Source organism: Gracilinanus agilis, chromosome 3 (genome assembly GCF_016433145.1).
Source record: "Gracilinanus agilis isolate LMUSP501 chromosome 3, AgileGrace, whole genome shotgun sequence".
Classification (NCBI taxonomy): Eukaryota; Metazoa; Chordata; class Mammalia; order Didelphimorphia; family Didelphidae; genus Gracilinanus; species Gracilinanus agilis.
In genome coordinates this window covers 325589-345711 of record NC_058132.1, presented here as the reverse complement: position 1 = coordinate 345711, position 20123 = coordinate 325589, and the positions used below count along the sequence as shown (strand labels likewise).

Genomic DNA, 20123 nt, shown 5'->3' with positions numbered 1-20123 from the left:
AATGCCTGCTGATGGTTTGTGTCCTGAGGGCACAAGAGAGCATCTGCAGAGGTCAAGAGATGATTGGATTAGGAGTTGGCTGCCCAAGGCTTATCAGGGCAGAACTGGGAAGTGCTTATCTATGTTCATGGAAGACCTAGGCCCCTCTGGGATCAGGGGTGTCCAGAGGGAAACCCTGGGTCCCATGTCACTCCTTGGGGAGCAAAAAGGGATAGATTTTGATTCTTTGTGGCCATAGGAATAAGGAAGTTAAATTCTTAGAACTTCAACAGTGAGGCCAATACAGTCAAGTCTAAGTTTGATGTGGGGGTTTGGGCCTCCCCTAGACACCCCAAAGGGATCCAGGTCAGAGAGTACATAAAGAATTCCTTTTCCCTGGCATTCCTGCAATGCTGAGGGAAAGGAAGATCCCCTCCAGCCTCTCCCCTCATTCTTCATGAGCACAGACAGGTTACATCCCAGATAGCTGATTATCCTCTAAACTGGAACATTCACCCCCTTTTGACTTGGAGGCACAGGGCACAACCACATGAGCCATCTCGGTTCCCAAGACCCAGGAACGTGCCATCATCGTCCTGGCTCTTTTAATCACTTGGCCCTGTTGTCAGGAGGTTGTAAGCACCCCAAAGGCCATCTCCTCTGGGAGGCAGTGTTCCACCTGCTCCTGCCTCTCTAGCCATTCAACCCAATAATCCAACTTACATTCAACTCAATACATTCTTTTCTATTTTTAAGCTAATTACTGGAACCTTGTCATTCTTGAAGAAGGTATCCCCTCCATCCCAAGTTTTCCTAATCAGCTACCCCACAGCCACTAGATTAATGAAAATTTCAATCAATACTTAAACAATAGAAAATAAAGTGGGCTTATCCATTTTCCATGTCACACAAAGACAAAACAGTCAAGACAGTTCCAAGGACGTGGAGGGGAAAAGTAAGAATGCCCATTTTCACCCTGATTGTTTTACTTGGAATAAGTCAGCCCCTTCTCCCTCGGATGAATTTTTGCCAGGGCTTCCACTCTGGGGACAGGCCCAGGGGGCCATGTTTCATTCCCCTCTTGGCTGTGCTTCTGTGCTTCCAAGTCTTTGGCCATGGGCCCCTTGGTTCAGCTGCCTTCTCCCCACCGGGAACATTCTTCGGCCAGCCTGACCCCCTTCTCCCATGGATTTGTCCTCCCAAGTCCTCAGTGCTGGTTAAAGGCCAGGGTGTCCAGGGTTCATTCCTCTTTCTTTTTGCTCATCTGCCCTTAGCACAGGGTCTGGCCCAGAGGGATGCCTAAAAGTTGTCTTTCTGTTACACTCCAAGTATTTAAGAAGTGTTTATTGCTGGTGTAAATAACAGCAAGGAGGAAACCAGAGTCTCACGGTCTAGAGATGATATGTTGGCTTATTTGGAGATTTAACTAAAAAGAAAATGGCAACAGTAATCTCAAGAAGGAAGACATGAAATGAGTCTACACAAGTCCTAAGTATTGCTGTGCATCACTAACACTAACCTACCAGGAAGAAATGGAAAAAGAAATTCAATTCTAAACAACTATAAAACCTATGAAATTCCTAAGTTAAAGCCAGGGCTTAAGAGAAATGAGTAAAATGACAAATCACTCTTTACCGAAATATAGGAAGACTTCAATAATTGGAGAAATAGGGGTAGCTAGGGAAACAGAGAGCCAGGCCTGAACACAAGAGGTCCTGGGTTCAAATCTAGCCTCAAATGCTCCTTAGCAAGTCACTTAACCCCACTCGCCTAGCCCTTCCCACTTTTCTGCCTCAGAACTGATACTTAGTTCTGAGTAGTGTTAAACTGTAAAAAAACGCATTACTATTAAATAGTCAGAAAAAGCACATCTTTAATTAGGAGAGGGGTTCAGTCCATATTCTCAAGGCCTCCACATAGAGTTGCGCACTCAACAACCACACTCTGGCTGCCTGGCTGGCCCCTGGGAGTGCTAACCATGGGAGACTGACAGCCCTAAAGGAATACAAGAATTTGGGGCACTTGTATACTTTTTAAGGGAACTGAGGCAGGAGAGGAGGGTTGACTGGCTTTACAATGGCAACAAAGAAAATGAGGAAGCCTAGACAGGTTATAGGGGAGGGACACAAAAGGGAATGGAAAAGGACTGACACAAAGGGAGAAACTACCAGGACAAAAAGGGGACCCTCACCTGATGGGATTTGCTAGTTCCACCGCAGGCCCTATAAGGTCTATTATTAATCCGGAATTTGTAAAGTTGGGCTTTGTCTCCTGGAGAAGTCCAGAGGTCCAGCTCTATAGTACCAGGGATACTGAGTGGTGTTTAATGGCATCAGATTGAAATAGTAGAGAAGTAGAGTACTGAGAACAGTCAGACTAATGGTGAGCTCATAACTACTCCAACCTGCCATGGAGTCTTGAGTTTATTATACACTATTTTCACACAGAAGTTTATTATACACTATTTTCACGCAAAGAAAAACTTTACAGCTGTGTAGAGGTTACAAATTATACAAAAAAAACCCTTTGAGGCTTCAAAGTAGAGATAGAACAGGGTCCAAGGCTGAATTCTAGCCGCCTGGATATCAGCAAGCCAATTCCGGGAATAGTAGCCATATTCTATAGATATCCTAAATGAATTGAATCTTGTACCTTTTATCAGGAGGACCGCACCTGGGCGGATAAGTCTTGTCTAGCTCTGGCCTTGGCTGTATCGGACTATATTTTTTTTAGAGTTCAGGCATCTTAATTTTCTTGGAGAGAAATTGTTAACTCAGTAACTGCTGGTTTGCTAAGGACTCAAAGCTTTCCGATGAGAATATTAAGAAAAGTTGGGGATCTGAAAAGGGTTTGGGGGAGGGAAAGAACATGAAACATGTAACTATGGGAAAATATTCAAATTTTTTAAAAAAGAAATGTACTCCTTAATTTGCATCATGATCTCTTCTTTCTGGTCTAGGTCTTGGAGGTGATCAAAGAGAAGTAAGTTTCTTTCTGGGGCCAGGTAGAGAGAATGGCGTACCAAACATCTTTCCTCAGGTCTGCTTAGAGGCCTTTTCCTCCCTCATCGCTGGTATTTTTGGTGGGCCCCAGCCTGTCAGTTTAGGGAAGGAACCTAGAAACTTTGCTCCGATATATAAAAAGAGTTTACAGGGCTGTTTAAAAGGACAAAAAGAATCCAGCCTTCTGAAAGGAGAGGGAGGTGAAATGTTTAAACTGAGAATTGCAAATGAGTTTTCTTATGGGGTGCTAGTTTTATTGACTCAGTGGGAAATGGAAAAGCATGAGGACTGTTCTGCCTGCTGTCATGATGATTATTTCTTTAATGAAATCCATTTCGGGATGGAATTGAATTTCTTGACATCAGTTCATTTTAATGTGGTTTTAAATGTGATAAAGCAATATATGTATCTGTAAGATCATTTGAAAATTTGCCAATAATTTTTGTTTCATATTTTAAATTCTTATGTACTGTTTATGATAAGATACAATTTGGTAAATGATTGTAAAGACATCATGTTGGATAGTGATTTCTTCTTCATCTGGACATTCTGAACTTGTGAACTAAACTCAAAAGAAATTGTATGTATGTATGTATGTATATATCCTTGGAAAAGTTGTGCGGTTCTAGTCTAGAGCAGCGATGGCGAACCTTTTATAGAGAGAGTGCTGGGCCCTGCCTCCATCCCCCCCCAGACTGAATGCCATGCCCACCTCCCCCCAATGCAGGGTGTGCCCCCACACACACGGGGGACGAGAAAGAGCTCCCATTGGGCTTCACAGAAGAGGGGTGGGTGATGTGAAAAAATGTCATTGGACACAGTGAAGAGAGGTTGGGGAGCAACTCTGCCCGAGTCCCTCTGCCTTTCTAATAATGAACCCTGGGGGTAGGGAAGGGAGGTTGGCTGTGTGCCCATAGGAGAGCTCTGCGTGCCATCTTTGGCACCCATGCCAGAGGTTCACCATCACTGTTCTAAAGCATTGTCCTGAATTTTTATTCTAATTCTGGTCCTAAATTCTCATTTTGAAGCATGAAGTTTTACTCTGAAGTTATTCCTGGCTATTTAGGGAAATGATAAGTTAACTTGTTAGCGATTGGGTTTTCTTTTAAAGGCAAAAAATGGAAGTCCTTGTCTGCTTAAAATACCCAACATTCCTTGAAATTTTTTCTTCTCTTTTTGCCATTATAACTTCTCCTTAACTAGAGGGAGAGTAAGTATGAGAAGGGGGAAGTCGTTAAGAATCTCCTTACTTATAGCACTGTTCAAGGGTACATTAGGGAGATGTTCCTACTATGCAGCCAATCTAAGTTCTCTGAATCTAGATCTTGTCTGGAGATTTACAGCAATTGGCAAATATTCTTCTAGATTGATGAACAAACTATCACGTGTCCTACTTACATGGGATTCTGAAACGCAAGCAGGATGAGTTCTGCCTCTGAGAAAGGAGGTAAGGAATGTTGTTATGGCACTACCAGGGGAGAAATAATGTAGCCTGAAGGTGTGAATACTGAAACTTGCTACTTGAAGGGAATCTTATGGGATGTAATTGATGTCATTCTGAGCTGACTCAAGGCAATGATCCCTAATGCCAGTAGTCCTAGGCGGGGTGATGTCTGTGAGCTGCCAGTGGAGTGGAAGTTGGAGGAGCTACTCTCAGCAAGGGCCGAGGTAGAAAGGATTTGAGCCTGGCTGTCCCTACATCTCTTGTCTGGGATTCACATCAGACAAGGGGGTCATTTTCCTCTTGCTATAACCATGTCTCTCTTCTTCCTCTTCTAGCAGCTCTCTATAATCAGAGCATTTGATCAGTGAAATATATGAACCCTAAATTCAATCTTTACCCAATGGACTAAAGTTGAAAGATCTAAGCTACTGGTATATAACTTCAAAGACATTTGACTCGAAATTGTGATTCTTTTTATACTCAAAGAGAAAAATATCAGGCCTCATTGTCTGTCATTAAGTATTTAAAATCCCCCCAGTATCTCAGAAGGGTACAATTAGGCAGTGGTTTGGGGACAAAAAACCTAACCCTAGCTTATTTGACATGGTTAGGAACTCATTAAATTTGACTATAGAGAAATTGTTTAAGATTTAACACTGGAGAAGATTAAATAATAACAAACAAAATAATTAAGAACAACAAAAGAAAAATGGCGGAAGTGAGATCATTGGAGTGAAAGTTTTTTAAGAAAATAAAAAAATCAAATGATTACATATCTGTGTGTTAAGAGCTGCTTCTAATTGTTTCTAGGGCAGTGATGGCAAACCTATGGCATGGGTGCCAAGGATGGCACACAGAGCCCTCTCTGTGGACATGTGTGCTGCTGTCCTTCCCCTCTCGCTGAACTTGACATTATTTCACATCCCCTGCCAGCCCAATGGGAGCACACAAGGTAAGGTGGGGGCAGCTCACAGGCAGCAGAGCTGGAGGGGAGCAGAGCACTGGGGCCACTCCCTTCCCCTCTCCACTCACTGAGGACATTCCTCACTTCACCCACCCTTCCTCCCAGCAGCCCAACAGGAGTGCTTTCTCTCTCCCCTGTGAAGGGTAAGGCGAGGGTGCCCAGAACTGGGGGGGGGGCACTCCATCTCTAAAAGCTTTGCCATCACTGTTCTAGGGCATTGAGCATGTTCTAATGCCAAGGTAAACACTGGGTCTAGAGCAACTTTGTTTCTCTCAGTTTGTTCCTGGCAGTTTTCCAAAGCAGGTATTTGGTTCAGGGAAAAGTCAAAAGTGTGCAGGTTCTTTAGTGCAGAAGTCCAGAAATGGATATCCTTAAGATGAATCAAAGTGGAACCCTAAGGCTTGAGTTAGTTTTCCCCATTCAACTCAACTATTGGCAATACAGAATTTTAGTGACTGGGCTAAATGGAATTTAGATCTATTTTCCAGGCAATTTTAGGGAAAGAAGTTATCAGTAATCCTGGACCAGGAGGGAGCAGATCTGCCAGAACAGCTTTGAGGTCCAGCAGGACTCCAGAAGGCCTAACAGGATGACAGCAATTGAAGAGCTCAAAAATCAGATTGCTGCATCAGGAGACTGAGTCATGGGAAGTGGGGATCTCGCCCATGTGCCGTTGTTTTGTTTGCAAGGCCTTTATGTCAGAAGGGGAGTGCCTGTGACGGCCTCCTGTCAATGCATCTATTCATCAATTTTAACATCATGTAGAGAAACACCTACGCATCATAGTGAGGCCCTCCACGTAAGGTGCAGTCATCATGTTTCTCCAAGCAGCAGAGGAGGGCCTGGGAATGTTTTCCATATACTGTATTAATTCCTACATATTAGGGAAATTTACTATGTACTCCTGTGTCTGGGATCTGAGTCAGATATACCATGCAGTCTTCTGCTTTCTGCATTTTCTTTGTCCTTGGGAATCCCCAGGAACGTCTTCCCTTTTTTTTAATGGAATTTGGTTAAGAGATGGAAGGGTTCTTTTTCTGCATACTGTGCCCTGTCCACCTGTGGGTATGTGGAGGGATGGATAGTAGCTACACCGGTTAAAGATGTCTTGGGATGGTCAAAGGAGGGACTGCCTGACTTAACTTGGGTCATCCTTGGTCTCCAGAGCACAAGAGAGACCTAGATCACTTTATTGCTTATGCCAGCCTAGCCAAGAAACCTGAAAGAATCAAGAAATGCACATTAGCCCCAAATCAGTCTCTCTCTCGTAACAAGAGGATTGCCCTAATTGTACTGAAAACAGTAGCTGCTGGACAACAGCCTCTGTCCTGCACGTGTGTGGACATTCATTTTGCCAATTCCTCCAAGCCAGTTTCTGAGCCATTGGTATGGAGCGTCCAACGGCACAGAACGGTCATTTCTACGCAGACCATGCACATGACTGCCTGAATGTCACCGATTTGATGGCAGTAAGCCTTGTTTTCACATTTAATTGATTTCAAATATTGATTTATGTTGGCGCTATTTGGATAAATGTCTTTCATTGCGGTTTTGGGAAGTCAACCAGCAGTAGCATTAGGATTTGGGAATCAGACCTAGAATGCGATTCCCATATTACAAGAAGTTGGATCTTTCCTGAGGGGAGGGCTTTGAGATCTTGATTTTTTTTTTTTAAACCCTCACCTTCCATCTTGGAGTCAATACTGTGTATTGATTCCAAGGCAGAAGAGTGGTCAGGGCTGGGCAATGGAGAAATTGTCTCCTGTATTTTCCCACCACTGTAGCCCAAGAGATATGTCAAACACACCTTGAAAAATATGGAAGTTACTGGAGAATGAAAAGTATGACTTAAGACGTTGTCTTCAAAAAAGATGTATGGTGGGAACAGAAATAATGCCAGCATGTATGTAATCTTAAGAAAAATTAAAACCAACAGATGGAAGATCAAAACAGCTTTCTGCAAGCTTACTACAGCTCTGGCTGTTCTCTTTCACACATTGCTTAGCTGTCCCGCCCCCAAGGGGAACCTGGACTGCTGGTAAGCCCCCCCAGCAGTGGCTGACCTGTGGTAGAGTCTTCTGAGATCATATTGGTCTAATTGGCTAGTCGTACAGAGTATCCATTGACCCCAACATCATGACATCATCTTGGTCCTCTTCAAGTACGAAGGACAAACTCTTAAGAGAGTTTACCCAGAATTGTAAGATGTAATTTGATTTTGGGAGAGGGATCTTAAGAAGCTGGAGATCCTATCAGAGAGCTGAATTCCAATTCTCAAGGACCAGGACTATTTGAAATGTAGTCAAAGACATTAATACATTGCTGGTAGAGTTGTGAACTGATCCAACCATTCTGGATAGCAATTTGAAATTATGCTCCAAAAGCACTAAAAGACTGCTTTGATCCAGCCATACCATTGCTGGGTTTGTACTCCAAAGAGATAATAAGGGAAAAGACTTGTACAAAACTATTTATAGCCGTGCTCTTTGTGGTGGCAAAAAACTGGAAAATGAGGGGATGGATGTACAAATTGTGGTATCTGCTGGTGATGGAATACTATTGTGTTCAAAGGAATAAAGAACTGGAGGAATCCCATGTGAACTGGAAAGACCTCCAGGAAGTGATGCAGAGTAAAAGGAGCAGAACCAGGAGAACATTGTACACAGAGACGGATACACTGTGGTACAATCGAACGTTAACAGACTTCTCTACTAGTAGCAATGCAAGGATCCAGAGCAAGGCTGAGGGACTTATGAGAAAGAAAACTAGCCACATTCAGAGGAAGAACTGTGGGAGGAGAAACACAAAAGAAAAACAACAGCTTGAACACATGGATTGATGGGGATGTTATTGGGGATGTAGACATTAAATGATAACTCTAGTCCAACTATCAATAATATGGAATTAGGTCTTGATCAATGATACATGTAAAACCCAGTGGAATTGTGTGTCAGCTAAGGGAGTTTAGAGGGGTTTGGGGGAGAGGGAAAGAACATGAAATATGTAACTAGGGGAAAATATTCAAAATAAAAACAAATAAATAAATAAAGGGAGGTGGAATATAGTCAAAGAGTTGAAAGAGACTGAATGCAACCCAGTGAGGCATTTATCCAGTTAACCCCAAGAAATCTGAGTCATATCTCCATGGCCAGGTCAGAGTGCTTCCCTTACACCTTTCTTTGAGAAATCTCAATCTCAGGCATGCTAATGTTTTGGATTGCTGGCTGATGTGTTTGACTAAAGGCCCTTAACACAGGTGCAGAACATCCCAGCAGATCCAAGGTTGAGTCAAAGGCCTGGAGGGAAGGATAACATTTCTTATACTGAGAGCAACTTTTAGAGGAGGGAGATTAGATGAGGAAAGGCCAGAGTGGTTCACCCTGGAGTGGTTCAGTGATCAGATGGAGTCACTCTCCCTGAGCACAGACAGTTATATCTCCTCCCACCACTGCGGCTCTCTCAGGTAGCCCTAAAGGACTGAGGTGTCTCTTCTCTAATTTGATCTGCTGAAGCCCCTGCTCTGATGTGGTTCCCCGCAACAGTTAACTGCCAATGGTTAATCCTTCAGTTCCAGTGGACCACTAATAATCAGTTAGCTTTGACGAAGGTGACCGAGTAAGCAAACATTACCTGAGTGGGACAAGCTCTCCCCTGCCCTGTCTCAGTCTCTCTTAAGAGTGGGCTCAGGAATTCCATGTAAACTGGAATGACCTCCAGGAATGGATGCAGAGTGAAAGGAGCAGAACCAAGAGAAACCAGCACAATCAGTGTTGTACACAGAGATGGATACACTGTGGTACAGTTGAATGTAATGGACTTCTCTACTAGCAGCAATGCAATGATCCAGGACAATCCAGAGGGACTTATGAGAAAGAACGCTAATCAGATCCAGAGGAACAACTGTGGGAGCAGAAACACAGAAGAAAAACAACTGCTTGATCACATTCGTCGTTGGGGATATGATTGGGGATGTATCTTAAGCGATCACCCTAATGCAAATACTAATAATATGGAAATAGGTCTTGATCAATGACACATGTAAAACCCAGTGGAATTGTGCACTGGCTATAGGAGGAGATGGAGGAAGGGAAGGGAAAGAACATGAATCATGTAACCATGGAAAAATATTCTAAATTAATGAATTAAATAAAATTTTCAACAAAGATGACACTAGGACACATACCAAAAAAATAAAAATAAAAAGAGTGGGCTCAGACTTAATGGAATGAATGACTTCATCAAGTGAAGAATGGTTGTCCAACTGTCCATTCTCACAGGCCTCCCGTGGGCCTCTCCTCTCAGTGGAATTAAGCCAAGCACAAAGAAGTCAAATGGAAACCCTTGCTCTGATGGGTTCTGGCCCTACTGGCTACTGGGTCAGTCATTCAGTGAGGCTACTTGTTGCCCCGGGGTCAGAGGCCAGAGCTAGTTACAGAGGGTCTGTGTGTTTCCTCCAGACCTCTCCAACGTACTTAGGGATCCTGCTGCTGAAGAAGCAACCTCCCTGGTTTTGTCCACCTAACCAAGGGTATCACCTGAGCCAGGGCTCCAGTGAGGGGAGGTCACAAAATACACTTTGGGACCTTCGGTCTGTGAAGGACCTCCTGACCACCTCTGACCATCTTTCTGGTAAGTCAGGCAGTTTAAAGTGAAAACAGGAAGGCTGGCTCTGTGTATTCCCTTAAGCAAAACTACTCTTCATTCTTGCTAGTCTTCAAAACCTTTTTGATCATTTACCTCTAACAACAAAAAGAATGACAAAAGGGTTGAGAGTGCTCGGTGTCCTGCTGAACTACTGGGCTAGGTGTCTTTTTTTCATTCTCCTCATCTTTCCTCCTCCCTTTGAGCTCAGATGACCAGATGACCCTCCCTGTCCCCTTCCTCTGGGCTTCTCTGGGAGATGGATTTCCCTTTCAAGCATTCCTCACCCTTGAGCTTAGCACAGCTTGTCACCAGTTCTGAGACCAGCACAGCAGGTGTCAGAAAGATGGATGTTTCCACTCAGTTTCCCTATGTGACTCTTTTCTCACTAGCATTCCCTTTTTACTGAAATTATTGCTATCAGTATCCTTATTCAATGCCAGGGAGACACAGAAAAACAATACAGGCTAATGGCAAGAACAACCACAGTCACAGACCACTCAAAATCCCCTAAGTAAGTCCCTAAATAAACCCCACATTCATATGTTATATTACAGAAACTTTCCCTAAAATCATCTCTACAATATACCAATAAGTGGTAAGTTAATACTGCAGCTTCTAAATTCCGCAGCAAGAATGTACCTGGCCTGGGTTTGCTCCCAAACTCCCACTGACCCAGGAAACAGCAAGTTACAAGGAAAACAGGGGAATGACAAAGTAGCCCAGAATCACCCTTCCAGAACTGCATTTTTATTAATCCTATAGCAGAAAAAACAGCAAACTTACCTTTGAAGAATAGTGAAAAAGGAAAAACAGTAACTGAAGCAATATTTGGACCAAACTGATATCATTATATCTTTCTTGATGTAACTCACTAGAGGAGAAACAACTGCTTGAACACATGGGCTGATGGGGACATTATTGGGGATGTAGACACTAAATGATAATTCTAGTCCAACTATCAATAATATGGAATTAGGTCTTAATCAATGACATGTGTAAAACCCAGTGGAATGGTGGGTCAGCTAAGGCAGGTTTGGGGGAGGGAAAGACCATGAAACGTAACTAGGGGAAAATCTTCAAAATAAAAAAAATACAATAAAAAAATAAATGAATTTGATGTAACCCACTACCGTGACTATCTTCTTAATGAATTAATATGTCTGAATAGGATAAAGTAAGATCATGCTTGATTTAATTAGTTAAATATAGTTAAGGGAGCAGCTGGGTTGCTCAGTGGATGGAGAACCAGGCCTACAGACAGGAGGTCCTGGGTTCAAATCTGGCCTCAGTCACTTCCCAGCTGGGCAAGTCACTTGTCCCCTATTACCCAGCCCTTACCACTCTTCTGCCTTGGAGCCAGTACAAAGTATTGACTCCAAGACGGAAGGTAAGGGCTTAAAAATAAATAATCAAACAAACAGATAAATAAATAAGGTTAGCCATTATGCTTGGCTAGGAAATGAAGTTTGCATACCTTACGGATGGCTGAAAATAAAAAAGTTCCAACCAACCATTCTGAAATGAATAATTTTTGACAAGCTTGCTTCTTTGTTTAGTAAGGTAGGATAATCAGAAAATGTGAATCACATGAGAATTCAATATAACAATGTGTGACTTAATTCATTATCTTTATGTATGGGAAAGTCAAAATCTGTATGAGATCGTAAGAGAAAAGGGGTATAAAAATAAAGATCAGCAGACAGCACCAGAGAACAGCCTCTGCAACTTCACTTGCACTCTGGCTTGTTTTCATTCATGTGGCTACTCCAGAGACCCCTGGAGCAGAAAGCAGGCTTTCCCTGACACTCCCTCTGTCCTGGGAACCTTCAGACAAGCCCAAGCATCTGTCCCCTATCCCTCAAAAGCCCTCCCTGAAAGCCTACTGTGCCCTCAGGCCAAGGCTTACCTTTTCATTTACTCCTTATCCCTTAGCTGTCTGGCTTCCAGCTGAGTTGCCAGGGATCTCCTCACCCTTCTTGATGTACTTCTCTGCTGTATTTGACACTGCTGACTGCCTTCTCCTCCGCATCTTTTCTCCTTGGAATTTTGAACACTGACACATCTGGTTTTCTTACCCTCTGGCTAATCCTCCTCATCCTCCTCACCAAAGCTGTGGATATGCCAAGGAGAAATGGCATCAACCTAAGTGAGAATGAGAAAAGCAACAGTGGTAAAGTCCGAACAATGATTGGCCAGGGCCTCTGACGGTCTCTAAAAGAAGTCCAAGTGGAAGCAGGAGAAAAGGAGCCCAGTCCTTGGCCACACAGGAAGAAGATGCACAAGAGTTGGACATGAGGCCCTAAGAAAAACAGAAGCGTAAGCAGATTCAGCTACCACAGAAAAGGGGCCCTAAATCCAAGATCAAGCTCATTAATTGGTGGCTGTCCTTTGTACTCAGACCAAAATGGCCACATGACTTCGGGTCTAGCGTCCCCCATCAGACCAGGAGCTTGGAAGTCTCCACCATAGGTCAGGCATAAGCAGTGTTCACAGTGAATGGAAATGAAGGGTATCATGGCAGATGCTGTTGCTGAAACAGCAGAGGAAATTCCTCCCATCCTTGCATGAGCTTTCTGGTGAAAGGGAGGTTTCCCCTCTGGACCCAGGGAAGTTAGGTTTCTTTTTCTTTGTCTTAGGGGGTCACTAGGTCTTTATGGAGCTTTCCTTGTCTGCTGAACGTGTGAAAAATGCCTCTAAGAAGAGTCAACCGAGGAGTATGAGAGAGACAGAGATCTAACACTAAGGGGGGTCACCATAGCATTTGTCTCTGGCTGGAGCTCAGAGCTGCTTTGAAACAACCTTCCAAAGCCGAGGCGAGCTTATCCCAGGAAAGCCATCTGGGATATAAGTGTGGCCCAGGCCAAATAACAATGGCCCCCCCAAATTGTACACACAAGGGCTCATTCCTGAAACTTACAAGCTTCTTTTAGAATTTCCTTTTGCTCAGCCCTGGCAGTCTGAAGACTGCTTTTAATTCACCTTTGTATTTGCTTCTCTTGCACAGCTGCCTGCTTTACGCTCATTCTTCCACATTGCCAGAGGAGAGGCTGCCTTTAATGCCATGAACTGTTTCACTGTCATTCTGTTACATGCAGTTGTGCAAATGGAATTCTGCTAGGGTTGTTTAAGAAAAATATCCATCCACTGCATTGTGGACACAAGCATGCCATTAAAAGTGAATTTAACATCTGTCACAACACAAGCTTCTTGAGCTTGGCAAGAGCTATGTCCGTGGCGACATCGCCCCCTTCTGCCTTTGTGGAGCACCCACTGTAGGACTCTCAATGTTATGGTACAGTCTGGCCTTCCCACTCTGCTCCATCTCAAGGGGCAAGTCACAGAACTTCAATTGCTCCTAAAGCAATTCCCTTCTTTCCTTGACCCACTTAGTTACCAGCTTCCTCTCAATGATCCCCATGGCAGGGACAGTGAGTGCTCGAGCTGCCCCCTTACCCTACACAGGGGGAGGGAGGAAGCACTCCCATTAGGCTGCTGGGCTGAGGGGTGGGCAAAGTGAAAAATGTCCCCTCCCACACCCATACCAGAGGTCACCCACTGGCCGGCCCACGAGGCCTTCTGAATGGAAAAGGAATTCCTGCTCTTTAGTGGGTCATGGGGCCAATCCTTTTGGCTTTCAGTATATTTTGCCCCAGTCGATCCCCCTTTTCCCAGGCTTTTGGGTTTTGTTCTTGGTCTTTCTGGCCATTTTGTGAAAAGGGAAATATGAAGAGTTGGCATTAGAGAAAGTTATTGCTTAGTATTTTCAGCTGAACTAGAAGAGGGCTTGCAGTTATGGTTAGTTTGTACACTTGGGCGACTGCCGTCGGTTGCCAAGAGCGCGGGGCTATAGCATCACTGTAGCCTGGAACCATTTGGTCACTAGTTCCGGCCCATTCCATGGTCAATGCTGCCATCTTGGACCACTATTTTATAAATGTGCAAGCTGCCTGGGAAACGTAGTTCCCTCCCGGGCTTTGCTACTCTGCCAGGAGGCCTACCTGGTGCTGGGAGCAGTGTAGCGCGGTGTATGGGGCTGAGAGAACGCTTGAGCACTGAAGGACCCAGGGAAGAGAGGAAGATCGGAGAGAGCAGCGTGCGGCCTAGCCAATGCACGAGAGGCCCAAGGCCACGTCCTGGAGCAACTAGAGGAGCTAACACTGAGGAGTTCTGCATAGACAGAACCAGTGCAGTTAAAGCGAGGGGAAACACGTAACTAAAGAGAACAATCTGTGCAAGGTTCTCTGATAAAGGCCCCATGTCCAAGATGCACAGGAAGTGGACTCGGCTAGACGAGAACAGGCGAAGGAGAGCAGGAAGCTCACAAAATCCATTTGTGGGTAAGGCTGACCCTGGCTCCAATCTGTGAAGGGAGCTCAGGTCTCCCTGAAACAGCGAAGGGCACTGCTTTATGGGCCAAGCAAAGGATCGATCCTCTGTGTGGCCTCCTGCGCGGGCAGCTCAAGGCCAGAGGACTCACGGCGGGGGGACAAGAGGAGGTCCCCCATGGCAGCTGTTTCAAGGATGGCCTACTGGACAAGGCTCAGTGGAGGTCTGGGCCCAACGTTCTGATCAGCCAGTGGTGGGAGGGTCAAGGCCCAAGAACCCACCAGACAAGACATGGGCCCACTTGGAACTCCATTTGCCCAGAGGGCCAAGGCTTGCCGTGACCCCAGTACAGAGAGCGATGGGCTCAGGGCAGCTTCAAGCACTGAAGCCTGGGCTCCACTTCCTTTCTAGGCCACTGCTCGAATGCGGCCCCTTAACCGAGGACCGAAACACAGTGGAACCCACGCGGGGAATCTCCTCCCCAGCAGATACAGGGAGAAACCTTCTCTGAACACAGATCCCTTGGCCTCGGCCAGGAGGGGGCACCGCCATCCGAGGCGGGCCCTCTATAGAAACGCGATTCCCTGATGTGGTAGGATTTCCTTTAATGAGCGACCCCAGGCGGGCCATTGTCCCGGCTGCCCTTCCGTGACCCCCTCCTGGGCACGGCCCAGCCCGCTGTGCTGCTCGAGAAGCCCAACGTGGAAGCGTGCTCCTGGGTATCCTCACACGCATGGGGCTCGGCCCCTCAGCCCTCGGCTCTCTGTGCGGCCCAGCCAGTGTGGAGGCCAGACGAACTCATGCTGCCTCATGGCTGAATAGCCCTTCCTTGTTTCAGGGGAAAAGGAAGCCGTTACCTGCTCAGTGCCCCACAGCGCCAGACATGCTCACACTCGCAGTGCACACGCATACACACACGCATGCTCACACTCACAGCCCCTTGGCACCCCCTCATCGCTGCTCGTGGCGCCCGAAGCTGGGGTCAGACCCCCCAGATCCAAGGCTCTCCCGGGCCTGGCCTCTACCTCATCCATTCTCTCCCAGGCCCATCGGCCCCCGCCAGCCCCCTCTGCCCTTCCTCATCCTCGGCCTCCCCCAGAATCCCTTTGGCCTGCACTGCACATTTGTAAGGGCCACATCCGACGCTCCTCCAAAGAGGGGGCCGGAACGAGGGATGAAAGGGCAGCTCCACTCTGAGAAATGACAGTTCCAAATCCACCCCGCAGCTGCCCCCTCTGGGTGGCTCTTAGAAGCGGCCTCTCGCCATCGAGGGTGGGAGGCCCAGAGGCTCGGCCTTAAAACCAAGGGAAATGAGACAGAAAGGCGGTTGGCTTCCGGGAGGCAGCCCCCTCCTGAGCTAAGGGATCGCCCAACCTGGTGGCCTCCAAAATGTCCTGTGACCCCACTGCTCCCCGGGTGGGCCCTCCTCCTGCTCTGGTCTGCCTCAGTTTCTTCATCTGTAAAAGGGGGGGGGGGGATGTCCTTGGCTGCCAAGCCTTCCCACATCCCTTAGCTCACTGGACTCCCAGCCTGAGGGCCGATGACAGGGTTAGCCCCATTCTGTAGGAGAGAGAAGTGACTTGGCCAGGGTCATGCAGTATCCTTGGCAGGATGTGAGCTCGGCTCACAACTTGTGCCATCCAGGAGGGTTACTGCCCTCGCTGGAGGTGGGAGGGGGTCCGGGGGCCGGTCACTGGCTTCTGAGGGCAGCGCCCCAAAGGCCATCGTGCCGAAGCTTCTTCCTGGCTCCGGAGGGCTAAGTGGGCAGCAGAGCCATCGGGGTCCCTCGGCTCTGGCTCTGCTGACCACGGAAAGTCAGCACGGGGAGCCCTCCCTCGTCCGAGAGCCAGGGGCTGAGATGGGGAGGGTGCCATGGGCTGAATGGAAGCGGGCGAGTGGGCGAGCAGAGAAGGGACAGAAGGAGGAAGGAAGAGGGCCTCCATCTCTTCCCCTGCGGGCCTCGGGGCCTGGAGCGGGGGAGATCCGAGCTCGGGGCCAGCCTCCACCTAGGACACGTCATTTCTCTGCCTACGTCGGGGTCCTGATGGCTCCCCCTGCTGGGGCTCTTTGAAGAACAAAGCGGGTGGCACTGGGGAGGCGCCCGCTGGCACGATGCCCATCTCCCTGAGCCCTCTCCTCTCCAGCCTCGCCTGGCCACGTCCCGCTCCCCCTGGGCGCCAGGCGCCAGGCGCTGCGGCCCTCTCAGATCCTCTCCCAGAATGCCCCAGGGCCCTTCCTCCCTGCGGGGCTCCCCCCAGCTCTCCCGGCCCTCAGGGGGCCCACCGGGAGCCTCACCCGAAGAGACACCGTCCTTCCACCCGGCCCCCGTGGGGTGGTGGCTGCACAGGGACAGTCTCCACGTCGGCTCCTGGAACGGCGGCCCCCCCCGAAAGAGCTTGGGGCTCTCCGAAGTCCCCGCTCAGCCCGGACGGAGAGGGGGGCCCGTCCCGCATCCCAGGGGAGCCCAAGCAGGGGGAAAGGCAGCCGGGGGAGGGGCTGGGGCTGAAGCCAGAAGTAGGGGAATTGGGAGGGATTCCCTGGGGGGAGGGTCTGGGCAGGCCAAACAGAAGGAGCCCCAACTCTGACTCTCTGAAGTCCCTGGTGTGGGGTGAGAAGAGCAGCCCCAGAGAAGCCCGGACCCCATCCCTGTGTCTGGAGGGCCTGAGCTGGAGGGAACGGAGCAAGCCGCGGCAGGACAGACTGGGCCCGGGAGACGAGGGGCCCCCCAGCCTGGGGGGAATCTGGGCCTCACCGGAGCAGGGAGGGGGGGCAGAGCACCCCTTCGGAGAAGGGGGCCTTCCCCAGCCCGCCGAGGTGGGGCTGGAGGCAGTGGGGACCCCCTGGGGAGGCCGGGACTTGGGCTGGAAGAGGGAAGGGGCCGTCTTGTTCATGGAGGGGCTGGGGCTGGCCGACAGGGGCTTCCTCGTCAGGGGGTGGGACTCGGGCTGAGCGGCCCTGGCCACGAGCAAACCCTTCAGAGGCGGCTGTGACCTGGTCAGAGGGGGACGCTGCCGGGCCTTCCCCGACCAGTGGAGAGATCTGGGCTGGGGGAAAGGGGAGGGGCGCGGGCTGCAGGGAGGAGGCACCCCCTTCGGAGAGTGGGCCTGAGGCCGGGGGCGGCCGAGCTGCCGGTACAGAAAGGGCTTGGGACTGGAGGGGAGCGATCGGCCCTTCAGGAGGGAGGCCTCGGGCTGAAGGGAAGGGGACAGAGAGGAAATGGGGCCGCGATGCAGGAAGCCCTCCCTGGGAGGCTGGGATCTCGGGGCACCGGAGCGCCAGGGGCCGCGGTCCTTCTGGAGACGGAGGGGCCGGGGCCTCCTTGACGAAGGGGGGGCTGGGGCCCTGCCCTGGAGGTCGCCCTCCAGAGGGGGGCAGCCAGGGCCAGCTGGCAGGGCTGTCCTGCAGCGCGATGACTTCAGGGCTGGGGGCACCGCCTGGCAGAGGAGCTGGAATGGCACCGAGTACCAGAGCTCACCTCGGGGCTGCCGGTGAGCCATCACCTGGGGAGAGAAGGCCCGTCAGGAGCCCAGCCTGGGCCGCCCATCCCTCCCCCGGCCTCTGGGACTCCTGGGGTGCAGCGGGCCTTGGCCGGGCTCAGGGCCCCTCTCTCCTGGGCTGCGGCAGTTTGGCGGCTCTGGGAGTCCTGCTTCCTCCTCTGCTACACACGGGGCTCCTGGGGGCTCGGGGAGAAGAGGACGCCGGTGCCCGGCCCCCCAGGAAGCTCTCCCCTCCATCTCTGTGCTCTGGGCCAAGGGGGGCTGCCCAGGGAGCTCCATCCACACTCTGCCCTGGGGCTCCCCCAAGAAATGGGTCCCTGCCCCGCAGGCTGCTCCAGGGTCTGGCCAATGGCTCCTCCCTGATTCCCTGGCCCTGCCTCAGTTTGCCATTCTGTAAAGTGGGGATGACCAGAGCACCCCGAAGGAGATCCTGTCAATGAAGCCCTTAGCCCAGCGCCAGGAGCTTCCCCACCCTCCAGGGCACGCCGTGTGGGACCCCCGGGGGGACGGCCAGGCAGCCCAAGGCCGGGGAACAGAACCAGGGGGACTTGGCGGGGAGGGAAGGAAGGAAAGAAAGAAGGAGGAGGACAGAGGAGAGAAGGGAGCAAAGGACCTAAAGAAGGAAGGAGAGAACAGAGAGGGGCGGGGGAGAACTTGTACTCTCTTGCCCCGCCCTCTCCCAGCCCCTTCTCCCCGCAGGACACGCGCTCCAGCGCCCCGCCCATCGCGTGCCTCCCCGCCCCCATCGGACTACGCTACCCAGTAGTCCCAGCGTACAGTCCTTGCCCTTTCCCACAGTGCTCGGCGGTTCGGCTCTAGGGCGCAGGCGAGGTGGCGTTGCCATGGGAACAGCCTTCCTCCTTCCTCCCTCCTCCTCCACCTCCACCTCCTCTATCCTGGGCTCGCGTCCTGCTCACCTTTAGCCACCGTCCTGGGGCTAACCGCTTCTCGAGTGGTGCGCGGCGCTCTCGCGGCCAAAAGGGCCGGCGAGTTGCCATGGTGAGGCCTGGGGTCCGAGGCTCCTGCGGCGTCACGCGCCCCTCCTTGGAGTCTGAGGTTGTCATGGAGACCGGAAGGCAGTAAGCAGCAGCTACGATTCACTCTTCGCAGCCCACTCGACATTTCGAGGTGCAGGAGAGAATGGCGTCTCGGCCCCGCCCCCGGTGCTTAGCGCCCGGCCTCGATTGGCTGGGTGTGCAGTCTCTCCGGGCCTTCTCCAATGGGCGGGCACCGTCTGTCTCGTGCTACTCCCACGTCGGCTGAACGGGCCTAGACTGACAGCTGCCAGTCCTTCCCCCCCCCCCCCACAGTGTATGCACTCTGGACTCCGTGGAGACCAGTAGCTCGTTCCCTCTTCCCGAGGTGTGGTGGACCTCTGAACCACATCCCCTGCCCTCCAACACTCTCCCTCCATTCCCCTCCCCAAGCAAACTCCGCCAGCGTCCCGAAAGCCAATCTCCTCCGGAAGCGCCCGAAGCTCCCACCCGGAAATGGCCGAGCGCGGCCCGGGGCTGCGCGCTGCGTCTGCGCATGCGCGCCGCCGGGCCGAGAGCGGCCAGAGCCGAAGCGGGGGAGGTGGCCGCGGAAATCACCGAAGCGGCGGGGCGCCCCGAGACCGTTGTCGAGGCCCTCCGCGACCGCCCAGGCTGAGGACCGGGCCCAGGCTGAAGCCGGCAAGGAGTCTGTGAACGAGAGAGAAGAGAGAGAGAGGGCAGCCAGGCACCCGATCCGTGGCCGAGAAGGAAGAGGCGAGGAGGGGGCGGAGCCGAGAGCGGCCGCCGGGCGGGGGGCGGGGCGGAGTCGAACCCCACTGCCGAAGGCACCCGAGCGGAGCCGAACCCTTCCGGAGGGAGCCGAGGGCTTCCGAAGCGCCCCGAGCAAGCTACGGGAGCCGAGACGGGCCGCGCGGCGCGGCGCTGAGCAGAGCAGCCGGGGCCGGAACGCTGAGGAGCCGGGCCGGAGCCGGAGCCGGAGCCGGGCCGGGGCCGGAGCCGGGGCGGGCAGGCGGCAGGAGGCGGCGGCGGACAGTGGGCGGGGGCGGCCAGCCGGCCAGGGCCCCGAGGAGGCGGCGGCGGCGGCAGGATGATCAAGCTGTTCTCGCTGAAGCAGCAGAAGAAGGAGGAGGAGTCGGCGGGCGGCACCAAGGGCAGCAGCAAGAAGGCCTCGGCCGCGCAGCTCCGCATCCAGAAAGGTGGCCTGGGGCCAGGGGGCGCAGGGCGAGGGGCCGGCATTGGGGCTCGGCCCCAGCGCGGGAGACTGGCCCCCCC

General features: G+C 50.9%; 1 protein-coding gene across 2 annotated transcripts in view; it reads right to left on the bottom strand.

The window, feature by feature from the left end:
• Positions 1-18904, bottom strand: part of LOC123239726 (tigger transposable element-derived protein 1-like) — a 35680-nt gene extending 16776 nt beyond the window's left edge. Inside the window, exons 1-3 of one of the 2 annotated variants that reach the window (XM_044667022.1) lie at positions 18774-18904; positions 16655-17859; positions 11940-12175 (exon numbers count right to left, since the gene is read on the bottom strand). In XM_044667022.1, coding sequence (XP_044522957.1) covers positions 11940-11947 — 8 coding nt within the window. In that variant the 5' untranslated portion in view covers positions 11948-12175; positions 16655-17859; positions 18774-18904. Of the gene's footprint in view, positions 1-11939; positions 12176-13012; positions 13218-16654; positions 17860-18773 lie in introns of those variants that run through there. The other variant, XM_044667023.1, reaches the window with a different exon arrangement.
• Between the last annotated feature and the right edge of the window lie 1219 nt (positions 18905-20123).